This window comes from Drosophila hydei, unplaced genomic scaffold (assembly GCF_003285905.1).
Source record: "Drosophila hydei strain 15085-1641.00,03,60 unplaced genomic scaffold, DhydRS2 tig00008122-arrow-pilon, whole genome shotgun sequence".
Classification (NCBI taxonomy): Eukaryota; Metazoa; Arthropoda; class Insecta; order Diptera; family Drosophilidae; genus Drosophila; species Drosophila hydei.
In genome coordinates, this window is record NW_022045833.1 from 275073 (window position 1) to 298048 (window position 22976).

At 41.1% G+C, this 22976-nt stretch overlaps 2 protein-coding genes across 4 annotated transcripts; both read left to right on the top strand.

Moving 5' to 3' along the window:
• Positions 1–603: 603 nt before the first annotated feature.
• LOC111600615 (protein sax-3) lies at positions 604–9065 on the top strand. 3 transcript variants are annotated; one of them, XM_023316813.2, is made up of 18 exons: positions 604–1947; positions 2279–2520; positions 2590–2711; positions 2777–2957; positions 3033–3151; positions 3216–3669; positions 3734–4213; positions 4272–4354; positions 4420–4580; positions 4696–4777; positions 4851–5021; positions 5080–5172; positions 5242–5440; positions 5501–5775; positions 5837–6137; positions 6202–6428; positions 6499–6857; positions 6920–9065. In XM_023316813.2, exons 2-18 carry the CDS (start codon positions 2307–2309, stop codon positions 7734–7736), a joined length of 4338 nt encoding a protein of 1445 aa, XP_023172581.2. In that variant the 5' UTR covers positions 604–1947; positions 2279–2306; the 3' UTR covers positions 7737–9065. The 3 variants fall into 3 exon arrangements, with proteins under 3 accessions (XP_023172581.2, XP_023172582.2, XP_023172583.2); XM_023316814.2 differs by having other exon boundaries at positions 6944–9065; XM_023316815.2 differs by having other exon boundaries at positions 6947–9065.
• Positions 9066–14116: 5051 nt separating this feature from the next.
• LOC111600710 (F-box/LRR-repeat protein 14) lies at positions 14117–17329 on the top strand. The gene has a single exon (XM_023316967.2). It carries the CDS (start codon positions 14443–14445, stop codon positions 16063–16065), a length of 1623 nt encoding a protein of 540 aa, XP_023172735.2. The 5' UTR covers positions 14117–14442; the 3' UTR covers positions 16066–17329.
• The last annotated feature ends 5647 nt before the right edge of the window (positions 17330–22976 follow it).

The following is a 22976-nucleotide window of genomic DNA, read 5'->3' on the forward strand; positions in this document are numbered from 1 at the left end:
GTTTGGCAATAAGCTATCTGGAAATAATGCCGTATTCTATACCCATGCTCATTTGCCAAACAGCTACCGGAAGCTGTACACGGAGCTAGCGAAATCCGGCTGCCAGCTGGCTGATGTACGCAAGGCGTTAATATCGCGACAGCACAAGATCGACATGAACTGGGTTAAGTTAACTTGCAGCTTAAAGCATGGCATCAGCGGATACCCGTGCAGTGTTCCCGATTACTTAAGTATGCCGCTCAAGCGATGCTGCGATCTTAAGCCGTGCCACATCGGCAGTGTCAAGTATAATAATTGCCAGGTATTCAGTCCGATGGGATAATAATGGTTTGCATTACTGCGTCGAGCTAAATAACTCTAAGGATTCTGATAAGCTGATATGTAGGTTATTTTCTGACGAGCAAGACATTGGAGTTACCAATCAAAATATTTGAGCTCCTGTTTGACCAGGTTTGAATACACTAAAGTCCTCCTAAGCCAATTTATAAAAAAAACAAATATAAATTTTAAGTAATGACGAAAATTTGAGTTTTTGCGCCTCAGTTCACTTGCAGTGCTGCCAGATAGTCAAAAATTCTTATAACAAGCAGTGCGCAGTTGGAATCAATCCGTTTTTAGTAAAGGACTTCTAAATTCTAATGCACTGAAATCATTTATGAAATAAGTGGCTGCTATTATAATTTAACATATTTCAAATGTGTGTGATATTTAGTTTATGGCGCCAAACCTATCATTACGGCAACACCAATAATGTTGCCAGATGTTAAATATTATTTTTATGGTATTTTTTGTTTTCTTTTGTTTCACATTCACATTGTTCCGCAGTTTTCCACAGACACAACCCACGTCCAGTACTTGCTTACACAAAAATTGAATTAAACACAGAATAGTGCGAGTTTAATTAATAAAAGTTAATTGCAGCTGCTGTTTAATGCAGCGCACAAATTAAATGCAATGGACAAGTGAATAAACATCAAAAACAAACCCGCATTTCGGGTGTAAAAATCGGATGTGTTTTCTTACATCTGTGTATCTACCGAAACCAAAGTGTACGTGCATGTGTGTGTGCGTGTGCGTGTAAGAGAGTGCATGAATGTGTATGTGTATATATTTGTACGTACGCTACGCACTGTTATAGATACAACAACAAGCCAGCAGGCAGGCAGGCAAGCAAGAAGGCTGGCCTGGCAGTTGGAACGGCAATAGCAACGGGAACGGTGAATGGTGAACTGACGAACGGCTGAAACAGCAGGAGCATGTTCTTGTTCTTGTAAAATTACCAAAAAGAAATTTCATTCGGAAAATGCGGAAATGAGGCTGAGAAAGAGAAACAACCCCAAAAACGCAAACGACTAAAAGACAAAAACAACAAGCTAAAAAGGACAAAGTGAGCGAGAGAGAAAGAGAAGACCCAACGCTAAATCGTTTTAGTTACGATTTAAAGTTTTTGTTTTGTGATTAATAATAAAAATAACATCGAAAATAAATACGATACGATATAATTCGAACTAAGTGAAAAGAAAGTGTGAGAAACTCTTAATAAAAACGAAAAAGCAATCAAAATCAAAACTTCGCCTCGCTGCATTTGGATTGTAAATTTGTCTTTTTCTTCGAGTTTTTGGGCCACGCCGTCGCCGTAGGCGCTGGCGAGATAAACATAAAGAGAGATAAATACAGAAATAAAAAAGAAAAGAACTCAACCAAATTAATGGGAAAGCATAGACACAAATAAGTATATATAATTTTATTGGTGTTGCGCGCTGAGTGCTCTGCATTGCTTATCTATATATGCATATGTCGTCATTGTCGACGTCGACGTCGTCTTCGATTTTGGGCGCCTCGAGCTGCCTGCATGGAAATCTAACTGGAGCAGGCATCGAATAATATTTAACAAATTCGAAGATAAAAAGTGAAGTGGACAAGATAGAACGAGGAAATAGAAAAGAGGTTTGTAATTGTCAAATACTTTATATGCAAATGCCGACACGCCTCTCTCACGCCCACATATACAGCACTTAGATGCATACAGTATGTTGTAAAAGTGGGCAGACTTATATACACATATACACATATATAAAAGTATTTAAAAATGAAATAAAAATATTTACAAATTAATAATAAATTCACAAATTTAGGTAAATTAATTTTGAATGCAACACCTTTTATTGCTAGTAAACATACTTTTATGACATACTGTATATTACCAGTATTTGTATGTTTATTGTGCTTCCTCTTAACTAACAGCTGTCGCATTCTTTGCCATTTTTCATGCCATTAGCAACGATAAAATAATATATAAAAAATGAATGCCACAACTCACAACTGCGCAACATCTATATATATGTAATATACATATGCATATGTATATATATACATCGCATCGACATCGACATCGTTACATCTGGAGCACTAACTACTATCATTCAGCATCAAACATAAACAACATGCCCAGGCAGCAACCACTGCATCAACTGCTGCTGCTGCTGCTGCTGCTGGCCCTAGCGCTGCCCGCAGCTAAAGGTAAAGCCATTTAAGCCACATGCCCCAATCATCTTGACATATTCCAATATATATTTGTTCTCTTCACAGCTCAATATCAATCGCCACGCATTATTGAGCATCCCACAGATTTGGTCGTTAAGAAGAATGAGCCCGCAACGCTCAATTGTAAGGTGGAGGGCAAGCCGGAGCCCACCATTGAGTGGTATAAGGTATGTTAACTACTCCAATAGAAATATACTCTATATAATATATATATATATTTACTCCCAAATAGGATGGCGAACCGGTCAATACGATTGAAAAGAAATCGCATCGTGTACTTTTTAAAGACGGCGCTCTATTTTTCTATCGCACCATGCAGAGCAAGAAGGAGCAGGACGGCGGCGAGTACTGGTGTGTGGCCAAAAACCACGTGGGCAAAGCCGTCAGTCGACATGCCTCGCTTCAAATAGCTGGTAGGCTATACAACCACCACCAACTTGTTAACCCACACTCGCCGAATTGTTTGACACCTTGTTTCTTTCTTGCAGTATTGCGCGACGATTTTCGCGTGGAGCCCAAAGATACGCGCGTGGCCAAAGGCGAGACGGCGCTGCTTGAATGTGGGCCGCCCAAAGGCATACCAGAGCCGACCATTATCTGGATGAAGGCAAGTTAAAAGCAAATCTGAAGCAATACGTGTCCCAGTTTTTATTTGTGTTTCTTGTTTTCAGAATGACGTTCCGCTGGATGACTTGAATTCGAAGCCTTTTAGCACCAGCTCACGCGTTCGCATCGTGGATGGTGGAAATTTGCTGATCAGCAACGTGGAGCCCATCGATGAGGGCAATTACAAGTGCATTGCCCAAAATCTGTTGGGCTCACGCGAATCCAGCAATGCCAAGTTGATTGTACAGATTAAGCCATACTTCATGAAGCAGCCCAAAGATTTGACTCTGGTCTATGGCCAAACAGCGACGTTTCACTGTTCTGTAGGCGGTGATCCACCGCCCAAGGTGCTGTGGAAGAAGGAGGAAGGCAACATACCGGTCTCTCGAGCGCGCATCTTACACGACGAGACGAGTCTCGAGTTGAGCAACATAACGCCCAACGACGAAGGCACCTATGTCTGTGAGGCGCACAACAATGTGGGCCAGATCAGCGCTCGAGCCACGCTTACCGTACACGGTACACCGCTTCATCAAAGGTTTAATCTTGCGCCTAAGCTAATTGGCTAATTTTTTTTTCACAGCTCCGCCAAATTTCTCCAAGAAGCCGACCAATAAGAAAATCGGCCTCAATGGCCATGTGCAGCTGCCTTGCGTGGCCACAGGCAATCCGCCACCATCTGTATTCTGGACCAAGGAGGGCGTGTCTACGCTCATGTTTCCAAACAGCTCGCATGGACGGCAGCACATCTCAGCCGATGGCACGCTGCAGATTAACGATGTGCAGCAGGATGACGAGGGCTTCTATGTCTGCTCCGCTTTCAGTATCGTTGACTCATCCACGGTGCGCGTCTATTTGCAAGTGAGCACGGTCGATGAACGCCCGCCACCCATCATACAAATTGGACCCGCGAATCAAACACTTTCCAAGGGCTCGGTAGCCACAATGCCATGTCGCGCCACGGGCAACCCGACACCACGCGTCAAATGGTTCCACGATGGCTATGCGGTGCAGACAAGCAATCGTCACAGCATCGTTCAAGGCAGCTCCCTACGTATAGATGGTACGGCGCAAAGAGTTACCTACAATAGATTCATTAACTTATTCTCTCACTATTACAGATCTGCAGCTGAGCGATTCTGGCGTGTATACATGCACCGCCTCCTCGGAACGCGGCGAATCCAGCTGGTCTGCTGCTCTAAGAGTAAGTCTACAGGTCAATGTAAGTGCTTATTTGATTATCTAATCTTGTACCGATTTTACTTATAGGTGGAGAAGAGCGGCTCTGCCACGCTGCATCGTGTTGCGGATCCCAGTACTTATCCCGCCCCACCCGGCACACCCAAAGTCATTAATGTGACACGCACGAGCATCTCGCTGAGATGGGCCAAGAGCCAAGAGAAACCAGGCGCTGTTGGTCCAATCATAGGGTAAGTTATTGTTAGATAAATAAATATAAAAAGGTTTTTATACTTAGTGAATGACATAGAAACATTGAAGTTTTCATGCTCATATATTAAACAAATATTCATTTATTACTTCCAGCTATGCTGTGGAATATTTTAGTCCAGATTTGCAGACAGGTTGGATTGTAGCTGCTCATCGTATTGCAGACACCCAAGTGACGGTTAGTATTAACATATCTCGCCCTCTGTAACATGCAATTACTTTAGCTAACATCTTGTTTACTTATTCAACAGATCTCTGACCTGACCTCGGCCACGTCGTATGTGTTTTTGGTGCGCGCGGAAAATACGCAGGGCGTGTCTGTGCCTTCAGGCCTGTCGAACGCCATTAAAACATTGGGCGAGGACTTTGATGTGGCGCCATCCAATGAGCTTTCCGCAGCGCGTACGCTGCTAACGGGCAAGGTTAGAGTGCATGTCTAAACTATATATACAAATGTCTATAATTAATATGCATGTGCAGGTCGTGGAGCTTATTGATGCCTCAGCTGTAAATGCGAGCGCCGTACGCTTGGATTGGATGCTGCACGTAAGCACTAATGAGAAATTTGTGGAGGTAAGTTACAGCCTGCAATCAAATGTCGGACGTGAACTAAACTGATTGAAATGTTCATTTATCGACTAGGGTCTGCATATACGCTATCGCGATGCCAGCACCCATTCGAACCAATATGCTATGGTCACAGTACTGGATGCTGCCGCTGAATCTTATGTGATTGCCAATTTACGCAAATATACGAAATACGAATTCTTTTTGACGCCCTTCTACGAGACCATCGAGGGACAGCCCAGCAATTCGAAATTAGTCACAACCTATGAGGATGGTAAGACTGAAGATATAGTCATATATCTTGTATATATTCATTTAAACTGTCCTGTTTTAGTGCCCTCCGCACCGCCGGATAATATACAAATTGGCATGTATAATTTAACTGCTGGTTGGGTGCGCTGGACGCCGCCGCCAGCTCAACATCACAATGGCAATTTGTATGGCTACAAGATCGAAGTCAGCGCTGGCAACACAATGAAAGTGTTGGCCAATATGACGCTCAATGCAACTACAACATCTGTGCTGCTTAATAATCTAACCACAACGGCTGTCTATAGCGTGCGGTTAAATGCTTTTACCAAAGCAGGCGATGGACCCTACTCCAAGCCTGTAAGTGCCAATTGATTTGATTGTTATGTTACAGCTGCTATAAGTTGTCATTTCCTTTTAGAAATCCTTGTATATGGACCCTACCTATCATGTGCATCCGCCGCGTGCCCATCCCAGTGGCACGCACGATGGCCGTCATGAGTCTGGCAATGATTTCACATACCACACCAATGACATGGTGAACACAGAACCAAATAATGCTAATCCGACGACACATCGCAAAACGACAGTCATACCGCATGGCACTTGGGTCATGGTGCTGGTCATCATAATCTTACTGATTGTTGTCATCTCCACAGCAACGGTCATGATCTACTTTAGGCGTCGGCATCAAATGACCAAAGAGCTGGGCCACCTGGGCGGTAAGTGGGAGGCTTATTTGAATCTGTCTGTGTGCTAATTCTGCTTCTACTCTGTCCTCTTCAGTGGTGAGCGCCAATGAGATAACTGCTTTGAACATCAACAGCAAGGAGAGCCTGTGGATAGATCGCGGCTGGCGCACAACCGACACAGACAAGGACTCAGGTCTGAGTGAATCAAAGTTACTGTCGCATGTCAACAGCAGTCAGTCCAACTATAATAACTCTGATGGTGGCACCGACTATGCTGAAGTGGACACACGCAATCTGACAACCTTCTACAACTGTCGCAAGGTGCGTTCGAGTAGTTGCAACAACAATGAGTTTAGCTAATCTGCTTGCTTCTTATCTCTTCCCATCTTAGAGTCCCGATAATCCCACACCCTATGCCACGACCATGATCATTGGCACCTCATCCAGTGAAACGTGCACCAAGGCCACCTCGCTGAGTGCTGACAAGGATTCGGGCACACATTCGCCATACTCGGATGCATTTACAGCACAAGGCGCAACGGCTGCTGCGGCTGCTGCTGCGGCTGCAGCTGGCAACAAATCAAACTATTTGCAATATCCAACAGAAACAATTAATTGGTCCGAGTTTTTGCCACCACCACCGGAGCATCCGCCACCATTGTCCTCCAATTATGGCTATGCGCAGGGCTCGCCGGAATCTTCGCGTAAGAGTTCCAAGAGTGCCGGCTCTGGCATTTCTACCAATCAAAGGTGAGTTGCGTAACAATCGAGACAATTAGATCTCCATTATATCGATATATTCATTTTGCCAGCGTTTTAAATGCCTCCATACACAGCAGCTCGTCAGGTGGCTTTTCCGCTTGGGGTGTTTCGCCACAGTGCGCCGCTGGCTGTCCACAGGAAAATCTTTATAGCAATCCGCTGAGCACTGGAGGCGGCACACAGAATCGCTATCAGATCACGCCCACCAGCCAACATCCGCCGCCATTGCCGCCCTATTTTGCGACTACCGGCGCCGGCGGTGACATGGCCTCCCGCAACATACATATCCACTATCCCACACAGCGGCACGCAGTGAGCGAATATCAGGCGACGCGTTGTGGCAGCAACAACAGAGCTTGCAACAGCTGTGATGCATTGGCCTCGCCCATGCAGCCGCCGCCGCCATTGCCGCTGCAGCAGCCTGTGGAGGGCTGGTATCAGCCAGTGCATGCGCCACATGGAAATCAAATGCCAGCGGCTGCATCCAGTCATCAAATCTATCAATGCTCTTCCGAATGCTCGGACAACTCGCGCGCCTCGCATGGCCATAACGAGCGACACCAGCAGCCGCTCCATTCCGACAGCAGCGCTGAGCACAGCAGCAGCAAACGCTCCGCTCAGCGACGACGAGCGGCACAGCATGCCCAGCAGCAGCAGCTGCAGCATCAGCAGAACTCCTGCGCGGAGAGTGAGAATGAGAATATGTTATCATCCGGCTATGAGCTTCAGCGGAACTATACGAGCGACTGCTGCAACAGCTCCAGGGGGGGCGACACCTGCTCATGCAGCGAGGGCTCCTGCCTGTACGCCGAGGCTGGCGATCCCATGGGACCGCCACAGCGCCTCATGACTGCTAAAAATACTTAAGCCAATCAGCACATTGGAACGGGAATTAACCCATTGGATCTTGCAAACGCATTAAGGAACAAAAATTAGCATCTAGTCCATCATTTTTCATTCATATCGAACCTAGCACACAATACTATATAGCGTCTTATATACCTAGAACTGTGCTATATATACATATATAAAATACGCAAACAAGGAAAAATCCTACGACAACCGAATACGTACACACTCACAAAACGAATGCAGAACAACTAAAAACAACAATCAAGGTGCAGAGCTCGAACTATGATCTTAAACTTAGTTATATAAACAAACAAATAGAAGTCAGCGTAGAGCGAAAGAGACAACTCAAAAAGATGAAAATGTACTTAAGAAATTGAAAGCTGTATAAAATGCTTCAGAAAACAATAACTTGATAAATTGCTAAAAACACAAAATACGTACTCAACACAAAACAAAAAAAAAACAAGAGTTAGAGAACTGTCAGGCCATAGCATAAAAAAACTTTTGGTAAATCCAGACATTAGTTAGATATTAAATAATGTTTACAGTTAGAGTTGGCTGGCCCCCTAGTCATATAGGCTTGATAAAAACAAAAACAAAAAACGTTTTACTCATACAAAAGAAAAAGAAAACAAAAACTCTTTCATATCTACGATCACAATCGAGCATTTATCAACTATGTTCCCTGAATTTGCATTTACATACCTACTATACGATATACTACATAGGGAAGAGGAAGTTTCGATCGAAAATAATGTGAACAATGGCAGTTGCAATGTTTAATGGTTAGTGCTTTTCTATAAAACAGAAAACTAAAAAAAAAAAAACAGTAATACTTCATAAATAACGACTTGAACTAGCGCTTAGTAAACCTTTAACTCTAATTAAAAAAACTTCTAATTATAGCTTATATATAAAGAAATAGGTAAAGCCAATACTTCGGTGCCATCGAAGACTAATTTATGACCCGCTATCCCCCGTCCTTTTCACGCTCACAATCAAACTCTGTCACAAATTAAAACTCTTCCACACAAACATACACACACTCTCTCTATTCCTTGCACACTCTCCTTAACGAACACTCCACTCAATTTAACGAACAGTCAGCCATACGCTCTCTTTAACGAACAAACGCACATACACTTTCAGCGAGACTCTAAAACACATAAAACTACTGCCCGATCCTTTGCCTATTTGTGCACTCTTCACCTAATTTGTGGGTGGGGAAGCCCTCTTTCACTCTCTTCCCATAACGTACATACATTTTTACAAGCTTGCATTTGAAAAAGTCTAAAATGTACCTGTGATATATATAATCCCATTAAAAGTATTTTAATAATATTAATTTTTTATGTTTTTGTTTTTCACTTTTTTTCAAGCAACGAAAAACCGCACACGCCCACAAAAACAAAAAGAAAATAAAAAACAGAAAAATATAGCATAATTTAGAACTTAGGCACGTACGACATTAGAAATGCAAAATATATCATCATCCCAGAAAAAAATTAAAATATATAAGCCCCAGTGAAACGCAGAGGAGGTCGCACACTTCTCAAAAAAAATCGAATCGTGTTTGGGTTTTTTAAGTAACTCCAAAAAACGGGCTGAATTGATTAATATAACAATTTGGACTAAATTCAACGAAATGAATTATTTAAAAATAAATAAAAACAAATAAATAATCATAATATTAAAATTAATAGGAATAGCATATAGCACATAGATCGCGCATGTATCAAACTTAAACGAAAAGAAAGAAAAAGAAAAAATCAAAAGAATGCTTTAGCATATAGAGAGACACATAAAACTTCCTTGCGTGCACCCTACATACATACATACAAACATATATCCCTAGTTCGGTGCTCATGCATGTAAATACATATAGCCTCATTATACACTACACTACACTACATTACACTAAACAACATATTTATACGTCCCCATGCCATATGCCCACATATAACTCATATATTATATTATTGAGAGCCAACTAGCTTGAGTTGATATACCCTTCCGTAGCATAATGAACTCTCGTTGGGTATTTGAGTTTTTAAACATAATTAGCAACTAGTTATTAACTACGTACATACGAGTATTTTAAAGTCATAGCGTAAACGAATTTTAAGATAAAAAAGAGAAAAAACGAAATCGAAAACTAAAATCAACATTAATTTTTAGTGCATAGTATGCCATATGTAAACGAAATTTTTCAAAAAAAAAGTGACAAAAACTGACATAAATCTACTTACCATACATAATATAAATATATATACATATATAGCATTTAAAATTACATAAACAATAAAGGAACATTTTACATATATGTGGAAATAATTAAGACTTAATTATTTAAAATCAATATAAGGACCTTGAGCACTGTATCTACAATGAATTCTTATTCGAAGTCTGTATCCGCTATAAGTCGTATTCCTATTTCCTTTCACTATACCATAATTTATTCGGAACCTCTTACACATCCTTATGAAAATGACCATACTACTACAATTTTTAGATTTGAAGAAATGATTACATTTCGCAGCGGGAGTTTTTCTCATAATAAGCATCGTTCTTTAACATTCTTAATCCTTAGAGCGCCGCCTTTTTTCATCGGAAATGATATTGAGCTGCGGATCTTGGCACTTGAACCAAATGCTGAGAATGTGGTTTCAACTTACAGTTTTTTCCTATTCAAATTGTTTTCCACATAATTACTTCTTACAGCTAATATACCCCTTAAGTTGTTGCACTCACGAAGTATTCCATCTTTTCTATTCGCTTTTGCATAGTTCCACTTGTACAGTTAGTTCCAAGCATATCTAACAGCAAGACTCCAGTAGTTGTTATTGATATGCTAAAAAAACTGAGTTTGTACTGATTTGCCAGTTAAATATTGAATTTGACATTCCGACTGGGTTAAATACGCAACAATATGAAATTCGCCGCATAGCTAAAGCGAAATCAGTTCGTTGGCAGAAAGTTCAGGAAGAAGTGTAGTAAAGAGGGCTTAAGTGCAAAATAAATAAAAACGATAAATAACGAATTAAATGGTAAGTTATGTTTAAATAAGAGGTGGGCGTGTTTATGAACATGTGCTAATACAGATGTTTATGTGCATGTAAACATTGTAAAATCAAAAACCAAATTAAACGATAGACAGCGCAGCGCTTAGTTCCGTTATATTTACACTATTATGAATACGTGCATAGCGACGAAAAGGAAGCTAAATAAGGGACATTTCAATCTCTCCTCTTTTAAGCGCTGCCTTTGTTTTTGCCTGTTCTCTTATGCAGTGATTATTGCGTAAATAATAGAGTGCATTAAATTTGTGCTTTAGGCATGGCAATTATTTCTGGTAGAAGTTTGATTGATAGTTGATCATGTCGTAAGCAGCGCAATTCCTATTTTCTTTTTTGTTCCCTGTATTTACGTATACTAGCTGCCATCACATCAAATCTTGATGCGATCCGTTACACTTATTCTGTGCTGCGCCCTCTATCCCATTTCCCTCTGTCTCCCCATTTGTACTCTCTTTTCACAATTTGTTAACAGAGTCGGTTAACCCTTGGTGAGGCTGTGTACTGCATTCGATGCGGGTTAACCAAATACAAATTGAAACCAGATTTCGATTATATCAATTAGATGAAATGGCAACATCCTTTGTTTGTTTGCTGGTCTCATTTGTTTACATGCCTGTATCTGTAACCAGATCAGCTATATTCAATTAATCAATTATATCTAATGTTGTGTAACTGTAAATTGGTCTCTTGAATATATTCTAATTGTATAATTCGTATTTAGGGTAAGTCAAGATCTTTAGAGTATATTTGTGTAATTTTTTCTATACAGTCTACATAAAGTTTTACACAGCAAACTTACATTTTTGAAGTAATTCTTCAAATATTTATTAAAGTAATGATCTGAAAATTTTGTGTATATCAAAAAAGTAACGCCCATATGTCAAAAATACTGTCTTTAGTGCCAATAAAGCAATTTGCTTGTGCGTAAGCACGCATATGCCCTGTCATATATAATAATGTAGCTAGCTATACGTGTATGTGTGTGTGACAAGTACCTATACATGTGCTCATATTTATGTATGTGTGTGCAGAACTTGTGGTTACCAGTTATTGGGCTCGCCCTGAAGAAGAGAGTTGGCAATGGGGTCGCGGTCGCCTGATTTGCACTTGTTGCGTGGGCTCCCCTCTCTGGGCACAGCTCGCCCCAGCAAAGTCTATTGCGTGTTGCACCTTTTCCGCAGATGATGATGATGCTGTTGCTGCCTACCTGTGCTGCGGCTAATGATGATCACAGTGTGCGAAACGCACAAAGAGGCAGCCAAAAACCAATCGATTATTATCTTCATATATATTTCTTACGGAGAGCGAGTTCCAACGAACAGATTATTTTTCGCCTCGACACGTCCCCAGCCGCTGGCACTTCCATAGATTGGCCCTGGCCCTTTTTTCGCCAACCGGTTTGGCAGGTAGACAGCCATGCAGCAAGAGAGAGAGAAAGACAGAGGGAGAGAGAGAGCTGGCATAACTCAAAGAAAGCACGCCTTGTTCTTACACTCTGCCCGCTCTCTCTGCCTATCGCTCCCTCTCTCCTTCACTCTTGTGCAGGATAATAGCTGCGAGTGACTGTACGCGTCCCTTCTAGCCTCTCTAGACAATTGGCATGAGAAATCAGCGCAGGCATATTTTCTTTTTACCGTTTGCTCACTCTCTCACTTCAAACTGATCTCGAGGGTGCGCTCCTATGCGGGTGTCTGTTATGTTCTCTGTGCATGCGCGTGTGTGTGCGTGTTTTTCCCGTGCAGGTAGCGGCGCAGATTTTCCCAATTCCCAATGCTAGATCCCTTTTTTAAAACGGCGGCGTTTGGCTTTCCTTTTTTAAGGGACTGCAGTTAGTGTGTGTCTCTGGGTGTGCGTCTGCGAGTGTATGTGTGTGCATTGCTTTCCTAGTATCAATAACAATGCGTGGCCCGCTATTGTGGCTCGGCTTTTGTGCATCCCAGCGGGTTTCTTTTGGCTCTCTGCTGCCTGCAACGCGAGCTGCCTTCGGCTTGGATTTGCCTCAGACGTTTGCGTCTGTGTGCGGCAACGTTTTGGGAGATATCGTTAATATTTTCTTGGAAACCGGGATTGTTGTGCGTCGCAGACGCAGGTAGCGACAAGCACCAACATGAAACGATCACAGATACACACACACACACACATGTGCTGATAAAGAGGCAGAGACTGAGGCAGGGCAAGACAGGTACCTGCTCACATGGAATGCATCTCTGCCGCAGCAGCAGTAAATGCGTCGGAGTTTTTGGCATAAAGCTATTCTAGAATCTATAATGTAATCTTAGCCATGTCTAAAACTGTAAAATGGCGAAAGCAATACTTGCAATACAATTGTTATAAAAGTTATTAAAAGAGTAAAATATTTAAGAATTTATCTTGAAAATGATACATATATCACAGATCTACAGAGAAGTCTCTCTCACATATCTTTCAAGAATATACGTATATAAAAAAACTTCAGGACAGTCTCAAGAGCATAAAATATCATCAGAAATCTAAGAATTATACGCATTAAATGTCGTCCGAAATCTCTCTCGCATATTAAACATTTATCAGATATATATTATTATAATACTCTGATAATATCAAGATTTATTTTTCATTATAAACACATATATAAATAGATTGCAACAGAAACATCTCTCTAATATTATTTTTCTCTTAAAGATCTAGATAATCCGCCTAAACATTCTTTTCGATTAAAGATTTTACTGATATTTAGCATAAATCACAAATATATCAAAGTATTCTATGCTTTTCTCAAGATAGAGCTGTATAGAAAACAAGAGAGAAGAAAACAAATTTATGTAGTATTTAAATTTAATTGAAAACATAAATTTGTATATAAAAATATTCGTATATAGTGGGAGTATGAGCTGTCTTTGCTGAGAGTGTTTACAGATCAAGCTAAAAGTTTGACTCGGGTTTGTCATGCAGCAAAGTAGTTTATTTAATAAATTAAAAAGAGAAAATAAAGAACGTAACAGTGCTCACAAAAACGAATACAACTACTATTACTATTAAATATAAATGTATTTGAAACAAATATATAAAAACTAAGAAATCACATCAGACTAAATCTAGCTCGAAAACAGCTAACGCACAGCACTTACGTAGAGAGTAAAAGAGTGTGAGAGCGCGCGCAGAAGAGAGCGTCACTACCTGCTTTGCCTTATTGCTGAATTCAGAGCGCTGCCTGCTATGGCTGCAGGCATTATGTGCGAGCGTGTGTTGGTGTGTACGTGTGCGTATACTGCCGCTGCCGCCGTTGCCTCTCATTTATTGTGTCGCTTTGTCGCACTGTGGCTCATTCTGTTACTCGCCATCGAACCGTTCGGACGTCGCTGCGCAACTCAATTGTCGTGTTCCGGTTTTTGGTGTTCAATTGAAGCTCGTTTAACGCTCGTTCGTTCAGAGTGAATATAATACAGATAAAAAGCAAATTTAACTGGACTTAAAGTGCAAACGGAATTCGTAATCGTATTTGTGCAGTGCTCATCTAGTCCACCCACTACTACTACTACTACTACAACTACAGTGCAGCCCCATATATAGAAACTGTCGCAAATGCGACGCACATCAAATATCTAGAGTAAAGTTATAGAAGTATCTAAACAACAGCAAGTCTAGTAACTAGCTGACACACAGCAATGGCTACCAATACGGAGCTGCTGCCCTTCCATCATCAGACAACAATCTCTCTACAGACTGCCGCTGCTCTAACTAACTATCACGGAGGTGGCGTCGGCGGAGGCGGCGGCGGTGGTGGTGGAGGAGGAGGTGGAGCTACAGCTGGTGGCTCGGCAGCCGCAGCGGCTGCTGCCTGGAATAGGGACGAACTGTTTCAACAGACTGAGCTGCCCGGCTTGACACGCAACGCCCACCACCTGCTGCGCTTTACGCCCTATGCGCTGCATCATCGGCCACAGCTGCAAACGTTGCCACCTGCGCTCTACTTGCAGCATGCGGCTGCCGCAGCGGCAGCGGCAGCAGCAGCGGCTGCTGCAGCTCATGCACAACATCATCATCACCATCACCATCATCACCATCAGCACAGAGCCGCCTCGCCGGAGAGTCCGCCGCCCGTGGAGGGCACACACATTAGCAACTTATTTCCGGAGCTGCTCGAACAGATCTTTGAGCATCTGCCGGTGCGAGACTTGGGGCGGGCCGCACAGGTGTGCACCGCCTGGCGGGATGCGGCATATGCGAAGAGCGTGTGGAAGGGCGTCGAAGCCAAGCTCCACTTGAAGCGCTCCAGTCCAAGTCTATTCAATTGCCTCGTCCGGCGCGGCATTAAGAAGGTGCAAATCCTATCGCTGCGACGCTCGCTCAAGGATCTGGTGGTGGGCGTGCCAGCGCTGACGTCACTGAATCTCAGCGGCTGCTTCAATGTGGCCGACATGAATCTGGGTCATGCGTTCAGCGTCGACTTACCGAATCTAAAAACGCTCGACCTGTCCCTCTGCAAACAGATCACGGACACCAGCCTGGGCCGGATTGCGCAGCATCTGAAGAATCTGGAAACGCTTGAACTGGGCGGCTGTTGCAACATAACGAACACAGGTCTGCTGCTGATCGCGTGGGGTCTGAAGAAGCTGCGACACTTGAATCTGAGATCCTGCTGGCACATCAGCGACCAGGGCATTGGCCACTTGGCTGGGTTCAGCCGTGAGACAGCCGAAGGGAATCTACAGCTGGAGTATCTGGGTCTGCAGGATTGCCAGCGTCTCAGTGATGAGGCACTGGGTCACATAGCACAGGGTTTAACCTCACTAAAGTCCATCAATCTGAGCTTCTGCGTTTCGGTGACAGACAGCGGATTGAAGCATCTGGCCCGCATGCCAAAGCTGGAACAACTGAATCTGCGATCCTGCGACAACATCTCCGATATTGGCATGGCCTACCTAACGGAGGGTGGCAGCGGCATCAATTCGTTGGACGTGAGCTTCTGCGATAAGATCAGCGACCAGGCGCTAACCCACATTGCACAGGGTCTGTATAGGCTGCGTTCCCTAAGTCTCAATCAATGCCAGATTACGGATCAGGGCATGGTGAAGATAGCGAAGTCGTTGCACGAACTGGAGAATCTCAATATTGGACAGTGCAGTCGGATAACGGATAAAGGACTGCAGACACTGGCGGAGGATTTGTCCAATCTGAAGACGATCGATCTCTATGGCTGCACGCAGTTGAGCTCGAAGGGCATCGACATCATCATGAAGCTGCCCAAGCTGCAGAAGCTCAATCTGGGCCTTTGGTTGGTCAGATGATGCGTTCATCATGATTGCAATGCCTGCGCAGCGGCCGAGGCAGAGAAGTCGGCGCAGGCGAACGCTTAGGATGCAGACATCTATGTCTATGTCTCTCTCTCTCTCTCTGTATGAATGTGTGTGTGTGTGTCTGTGCGTGTGACTTTAGCTGAGGCTTCTTTTTGACTTTGTCTTCCTACTCGTCTCCTTCTACCTGCGTGCCGTGTTGCATGTCTGACGTTGAAGGCAAGGCACGTAATTACACACACCAGCACACACACATACCAACAAACACACACACAAACACACACAGAGCTGAGCAGACAACTAAGTAAAGTATAAAAAACAAGATACACTGAAAACTCATAGCTTTCGTTTGCCATACCACACGCTGTACTAAATTTTTTCGTACGAATCGAGTAGAAAACGAAACAGCAAAAGCAACAGCAGAGACAGAGCGCAGGCAAGTCGAGCGAACGAGCGAGAGGCAGAAAACAACAAACGCCAACAACAAAAAGCAAACAATGAACAAACACATATACATAAACGCACATACATACATATATACGTGCATACACAAGCACGGCGACAGCGACGGCGACGGCTACGCTGTCATGGAGCTGAAGCTTGCTATGCTGCTGCTGTTGCTGCCGCCGCCGCAGGTTCCTAAGGGGCTGGCAGCGGCGCACTTGTGGGCCTGGTAGAGGTTAGCAGGGTTGGGACGGGGGCGCGACGCGTCAGCTTACACGCACGCAGCGCAGCGGCGGCGATAAAAAGAAACAAGAGAAAAAAATAACACGGCTGCAGCTATGGCCGACGGCAGCAACAAAGTGCATGGCGATGGAGACGCGCGATAAGCATAGCGCAAGAGTGGAAGAGAGAGAGAGCGGACAAACACTCATACACACTCATAGCATATATACGAATGCATATGCATAAATGTGCGTGCGTGTGTAAGAGTGTATAATGCAGGCCGCAGTTAAACAGATGCAAATAAATTTAAATAGTTTATTTTAATTCACGCTTCGGCAACAACAGAAACAACGGCGAAAAAAACTGTAGAAGCAGATATAACAAAAGCCAGCGTCCTCCAACGCTACAACAACTACAGACGCAGCAATGGCGTCAGCTGCGACGCCAGCAGCGACGCGCGCAGCGCTTTAAGCTTGCCCGCAACAGCAGCAACAACAACACCAACGACGACAACGACGACTACACAAAAAAGTTTGCTCTTTGTTGGCGCTCTCTGTCTCTGCCTTTTGTTAGAAATGTTTTTTTTTGTATTTTTATTTCATTTGAGATTCTTTGTGTTAAACTTTAGTTTATATATTTTTGTGTGTTTGTTTTGCTTTTTGCGTTTTGCGTTTTGTTTCGAATTTGTTTAGTGCAGCGTCGTTAGTAATGCCGTTTAATTTAGTTGGCGATTAAATTTAAAACATGTTAATAGTAGACACTTAAAGAAAATTTAATAAATTTACATTTAGTTTTAGTTCGTAACTTGGTCAAACAACAACAACAACAATTAGTCAAATAACTCAACAAAGCAACTAGCAAAAAAAAAACAAAAGAAATGAAAAAATAACAACAAAAGAAACGTTAAAGAAAATTCTGTAAATTTTTTATTGTTTAATTTATAAGTAAGCAAAAAAAAAAGAGGAAAAACAAAAAAAACATAACGATTGAAAAGAATATGTGAATTAATTCTTTTTTCTATTGTGATATATAAAATATATATGTATAAAAAAACGAAGCGAAACAAAAAAAAAAACAAAAACAAAACAAAATGCTAAAATACAAGAATTACGTAATTTTATTTTTTTGAAGTAAGGCAAAGACAAGTTGAAGAAAAAAGGAAAAGAGAGAAAATAACTATGTTATATAGTAGCTATATGTTTTAAGTCTTAGCTAAAGCTCCGATCTGTCAGTTTTGTTGAATATATGTTTCGATTTCTGCAATATTTATATATATGTAAATGCCTTATTTGACGGAACAGGAAACATCATTATCATTATCATTATCATTATCATTATTATTATTATTATTATTATTATTATAATTCTAATAGAACTATGTTGAAGTCTTTCCCTGACAATTATTTAGCATTAAGTTTTTTCTAAACTTTTCTTTGATTCAACATTATTTTTGATTCTGTTGTAGTTTCAGGCGAATACATACACACACACATACAAACACGTATACACTTAAAGAAACTGAAATAAAATTCAATATGTAAAAATTTAAAATAAATAACAAAATTTGTTTAAGTTATTGAACTGGGAAACTGATGTTGGGTGATATATAGAGACTATATATCTGGATTTTTAAAATAATTTCATATAAATTAAATAAATAAATGCATAAATGTATATGTATATATTATTTTAAAAAAATACTTACTTAAAAGTATATGTATAAAAAGTAATAAAATCAATTTAATAATATATAAATAAAATATAATAAATTATTATATATATTTAAATATATATATATGAAATAAATCACTTAAAAATTATAGTAGTATAAATTAATTACATAAATATCAATTTAATTAAATACATTTAAAATATATATCAATTAAAAATGGAATCAAAAAAAATATTATTTAAAATATAAAATAATGAATGAAAACTATATATATGTATATTACAAAATATATTTAAAAATGCATTATATGTTTTTATATATATATATATATATATATATATTTAATTGATTTTTTGTATATGTATATATATATATATATATATATATATATATATATATATATATATATTTATATATATATATATAAATATATATATTAAATGTTAAGTTAAATAGATTTTCTTCCGTTTTGTGGCCACTACTATTTTCATGAACAACTAAATTTTATTTTAAAAATTAATATTTTTTCTTAATTTGTCTTTTAATTTCTTTCTCTCAAAAATCGAAATATGCTCAGACTAGCCTTGTACATATGCCTGTGTAAGTAAATACACACATACATACATGTATATATATAAATATGTAAATATGTATGCATGTATGTATGTGTGGGTTAAGTTGAGCTTTTACAGTATGCAACAACAATTAGCTGCATAGATCTGCACTTGCTGTCAAATTTTTGGCTTTGCTATCTCCCAGCCAACCACGGTCTCCAACTCTTCAACTCTCCAACTCTCCCGTTCACCCGCTACTCTCTCGCTCTCTTCTTGCTCTGCTCGTCCTACTCCTTTTGCTGAGCTAGTCATGCTGCTGCTTGTCTCATTTAACAAATGCGAGCGCAGTCGAGTATTTTGCTGTAGATTTATTTTATGCACGCATTGTGCGTGTAATGAACAAAAGGATGCCACACTAATGCAATTGCAATTGCAAATGCAGCAGCCATCGATGCACATTTAAATGTGTGCATAAATATATGTATATATATATATGTATTAATATATAAGGCTATGCTTATATAGCATATGTAAACGGCAAATGTGGTTATGCAACGCACACATTCGCACACACACATAGCTGCAATTTATATGTATTGCAATTATTTATATTGCCCTGCATTATGTATACGCCGCAGCAGCACACACACACACACGCGCGCAGCTGTATATATGTGTACATAACGGCTTTACTTGCTTGCTAACTGCTTAAATTTGCATTAAATATGCGTATGCATGCCCACGCATCTCTCTCGCTCTCTATGCGTGAGTGTGTGTGTGCGTGTGTGTATATACTTCACTTGATTATGTGCATATGTATATGTGTACATATTCTACATGTATGTGTTTGTGTGTGCATATAGCAGTCATCCAATTGGAAATGTACCGTTAATGCTGTGCAATCAATTGCAGGCTGGGCCTGGCCACATTTTGGCATTTACTTTAAGCTTTAATCAGCTTCCCGCTGCCTTCGCACACAGAAGCTTAGCCAAAGTCAAGCTTTGGAGCTTTAGAGCTACGCTCTGCTACGAAGAAGTGCGCAGAGCATTGTAATCGATTGGAATAGCTGATAAATTGATGTGTTTATATATATTACGTATACGTCAGGGGTTTTTTGATGAACAAACTAAGCTTAAATTTGTTTATAAATGTAAATGTGTGATATATTTATCTGTATGCATGCTTGAAGCGAAGAGTTTGGCTAAGTGAATTTGCGACTTGACGCCCTTCTATGCGATTCTCAATGCAATTGGTGCTTCGACTATGCATTTCTTACGATATTGTGCAAAGTTGAGAACAGAGAGCAGAATCTATGAAGTATATACAGAGCAAAAGCTATAAAGATATTGATGCACATTCAGACCACCGATTTAGCATATATTTAATATATGCTATATATAATATATTATATATATATATAACTACGCATCTGATAAAGGCAATCTAGGATCGATCTAGATGCGCATTATTATTATTATTATATATATTTTCTCTTGTATGCAGATCTGGCTATAGCACTGGCGACTCCATTGCAACAGAAACACAGCAAGTCTATGGGATATGCATATGGATTGTTAAGCTAGGCACATTTTTAGACAAAGTCGGAGTCGGAGTCGAAGTCTAAGTCTAGGGGGGGGCTGTTTACAATTTTTTGTTTAGATCTAGTTTCAGTTACAAATTCAAGTCACAGGCGGCAACAACAACTCGACGCTGCGACTCTGCGACTCTGCCTCTGCCGCTGGCTCTTCCACTGCCCCTTGCTAAGCAAACACGTACGTGTGCGCTGCTCTCAGAGAGTTGCCTCGGGTTGTTGTTGCTGTTGCTGTGGCCCAACTGTGCGAGCTGTGCTCTGGAGTCTCTGTGTGGTCTTGGCGCTGGCGAAAATGTTGTTTAACCAACATTTGCATTCTATGAATTTTGAATTTTCAACTGAAAACTCGCTCAAAGAAGTCGCCAGCGTCACGAGCTGGCCATGGGCCCAGTTAGTGTGTGTGGCTAAAAGCGGCTTTTGCTTATCTTATCAGAAGCGTCAAAGTGGGCAAACAAAGCAACGCAGCAAATAGATGAAGAGTCGAGAGAGAAAGAGAGAGAGTGTGATGTTGGTTGCAGCTCGAGTTGCAGTTGCTCATTAACTAGCTCCTCTAGTCCTTGCTGCTGGTCACCAATTTCTCTCTGTGTGTGTGTGTGTGTGCGCCTTTCATTTATCAGCATTTTCCACACATTCGCATGAGACGAATTTCAAAATCGATTCGCTGCTTACACTTTGCGTTGCTGCTGCTGCCAGCGCATAATGTCACACAGGGCGACGCAACTGAGACGCAGTCTGGCATCCAAATCCTTACACACACACACACACACACACACACACGCGCACGCACAGCGAACAACCCTTCGCACGTTCGCTGGTTCGGTCTAGCGCTTTGAATTTGAACCCCCGTTTTTCAAAGGACCAACTTCAAATGCCGAAAATAAATGCCTCCTGTCCCTTGTGCCCCGTTGCCGTGCCCCTGCCTCTGCCCCTGCCCCTGCCTCTGTGCTTGCCAGCTCCCTTTACCTAGCTCTCTCCCTCTCTGTCTCTTTCTCTCTCGCCTTAAGCAGTCGCCAGAGAAATGCATTCAGCATAAAAAAAGAAATTTTTAATCCAAAGCGGTACCGTATATGCCCTTTAGCGTGTGTGTGTGTGTGTGTGTGCGTGTGTGTATTAGTGAATACACATTTTGTAAATGCCGTCCAAGGTGACCAGAATTTGATAAAGCACCACCGCGGCAAGGTTATCACAGCAGCAGCAGCCGCCAGATTCGAAGCCGAAGCAAGCATTCCACATCCTTGTCAGTGTCAAAAGGGCAGCCGTCTTACCTGCGCCTGCAACCGGATGTTGCACACACACACACACTCGCTCGCTATACAATGCAAAAACTTTCCCCTTGGCAGGCTGCAGCCAAGGATCAGCGCACGAAATGTCAAGATTTCTGCCTTGGCTGCAATATTGAAACAGGTGTCCAAATTGCTCCAAGATTACAAATAGTTTCCGCTGTCGCCGTGAGAGCTGCGGGTGGCAACTGGCTGCAGCAGACTAAAAGAATGACAATTTTTGTGCACTAGTTGGGAATTACAAGGGAGAAGCGGCAAAGGTTGAAAAAAGGGTTTAAGGAAGGGCAGCATAAGCTTGATTTGACTGAGGATTATATATAGCTATATAGCTTAAAGGCTTGTAGAGTAAGTTTTATGTATGATATGTGTATGAGTTTGGCTTGGTCTTTGGAGTAGATCCATAGGAGCGCACTTATCTAAATAGGGGAACATTGCCCAATTGCCAAGCTCTCAGACTTCCAATCTCAGTTAGCAAACTTTACTGAGTCTATAGCTAGTCTATAGCAAGACGAACAGTGCCCCAAACATATATAGTCCTCTTTATGAAACCTTCTGTATTAAAATATGAAACAGGAATCGTTACTTTAAGTAAGATTTTTAAAATATTTTAGCCTAAAACTGAAAGGAAATTTAACTCCCAAAACTTATTTTAATTATCTAAAAGTTGTTTAAAGTTTTCCTTTAAATCTTGTTTAACCAAAGACCCATAGAAAATTTAAATTTTGGACTGAAATGTCTTTTAGCATCTTATGCTTTGTATATTCACACATGAAAACCCAGATAGTCTACTATCAAGAACATAGTTATTCATATATTTAGCACAACTTAAAGTAGCTTAAATTATATATGAAAACTTCTTTCTTTTTTTTATATAGCACTCTCATTTTATACCCTGTTATAAAAGTTTTCATACCTTAACCAATTTGTTACAACGAAAACAAGAGAAAAAAAAAAACGGTTTTATGGGCATTTCTAATGGGAAAATTCTTGGAAAACGTTTTACTAATCAAATTTATGACGGGAAAAAGCAAAGCTCGAGACGTTTCCTGGAAGTATTGATAGTGTTATTTTAGTTGATTTGTGATTGTTTTGTTGCTGTTGATCAAATAATTAAAATGATGGCAAGGAATGCGGCTAAATGG

Excerpts from the sequence above, each read along its gene's own strand:
- LOC111600615 (XM_023316813.2), top strand. The coding sequence starts at position 2,307 with ATGCCACAACTCACAACTGCGCAACATCTATATATATGTAATATACAT. Across the intron at positions 3,670-3,733 it reads AGCCACGCTTACCGTACACG|CTCCGCCAAATTTCTCCAAG; the intron begins GTACACCGCTTC and ends TTTTTTTCACAG. Across the intron at positions 6,858-6,919 it reads GGCATTTCTACCAATCAAAG|CGTTTTAAATGCCTCCATAC; the intron begins GTGAGTTGCGTA and ends TCATTTTGCCAG.
- LOC111600710 (XM_023316967.2), top strand. The coding sequence starts at position 14,443 with ATGGCTACCAATACGGAGCTGCTGCCCTTCCATCATCAGACAACAATC.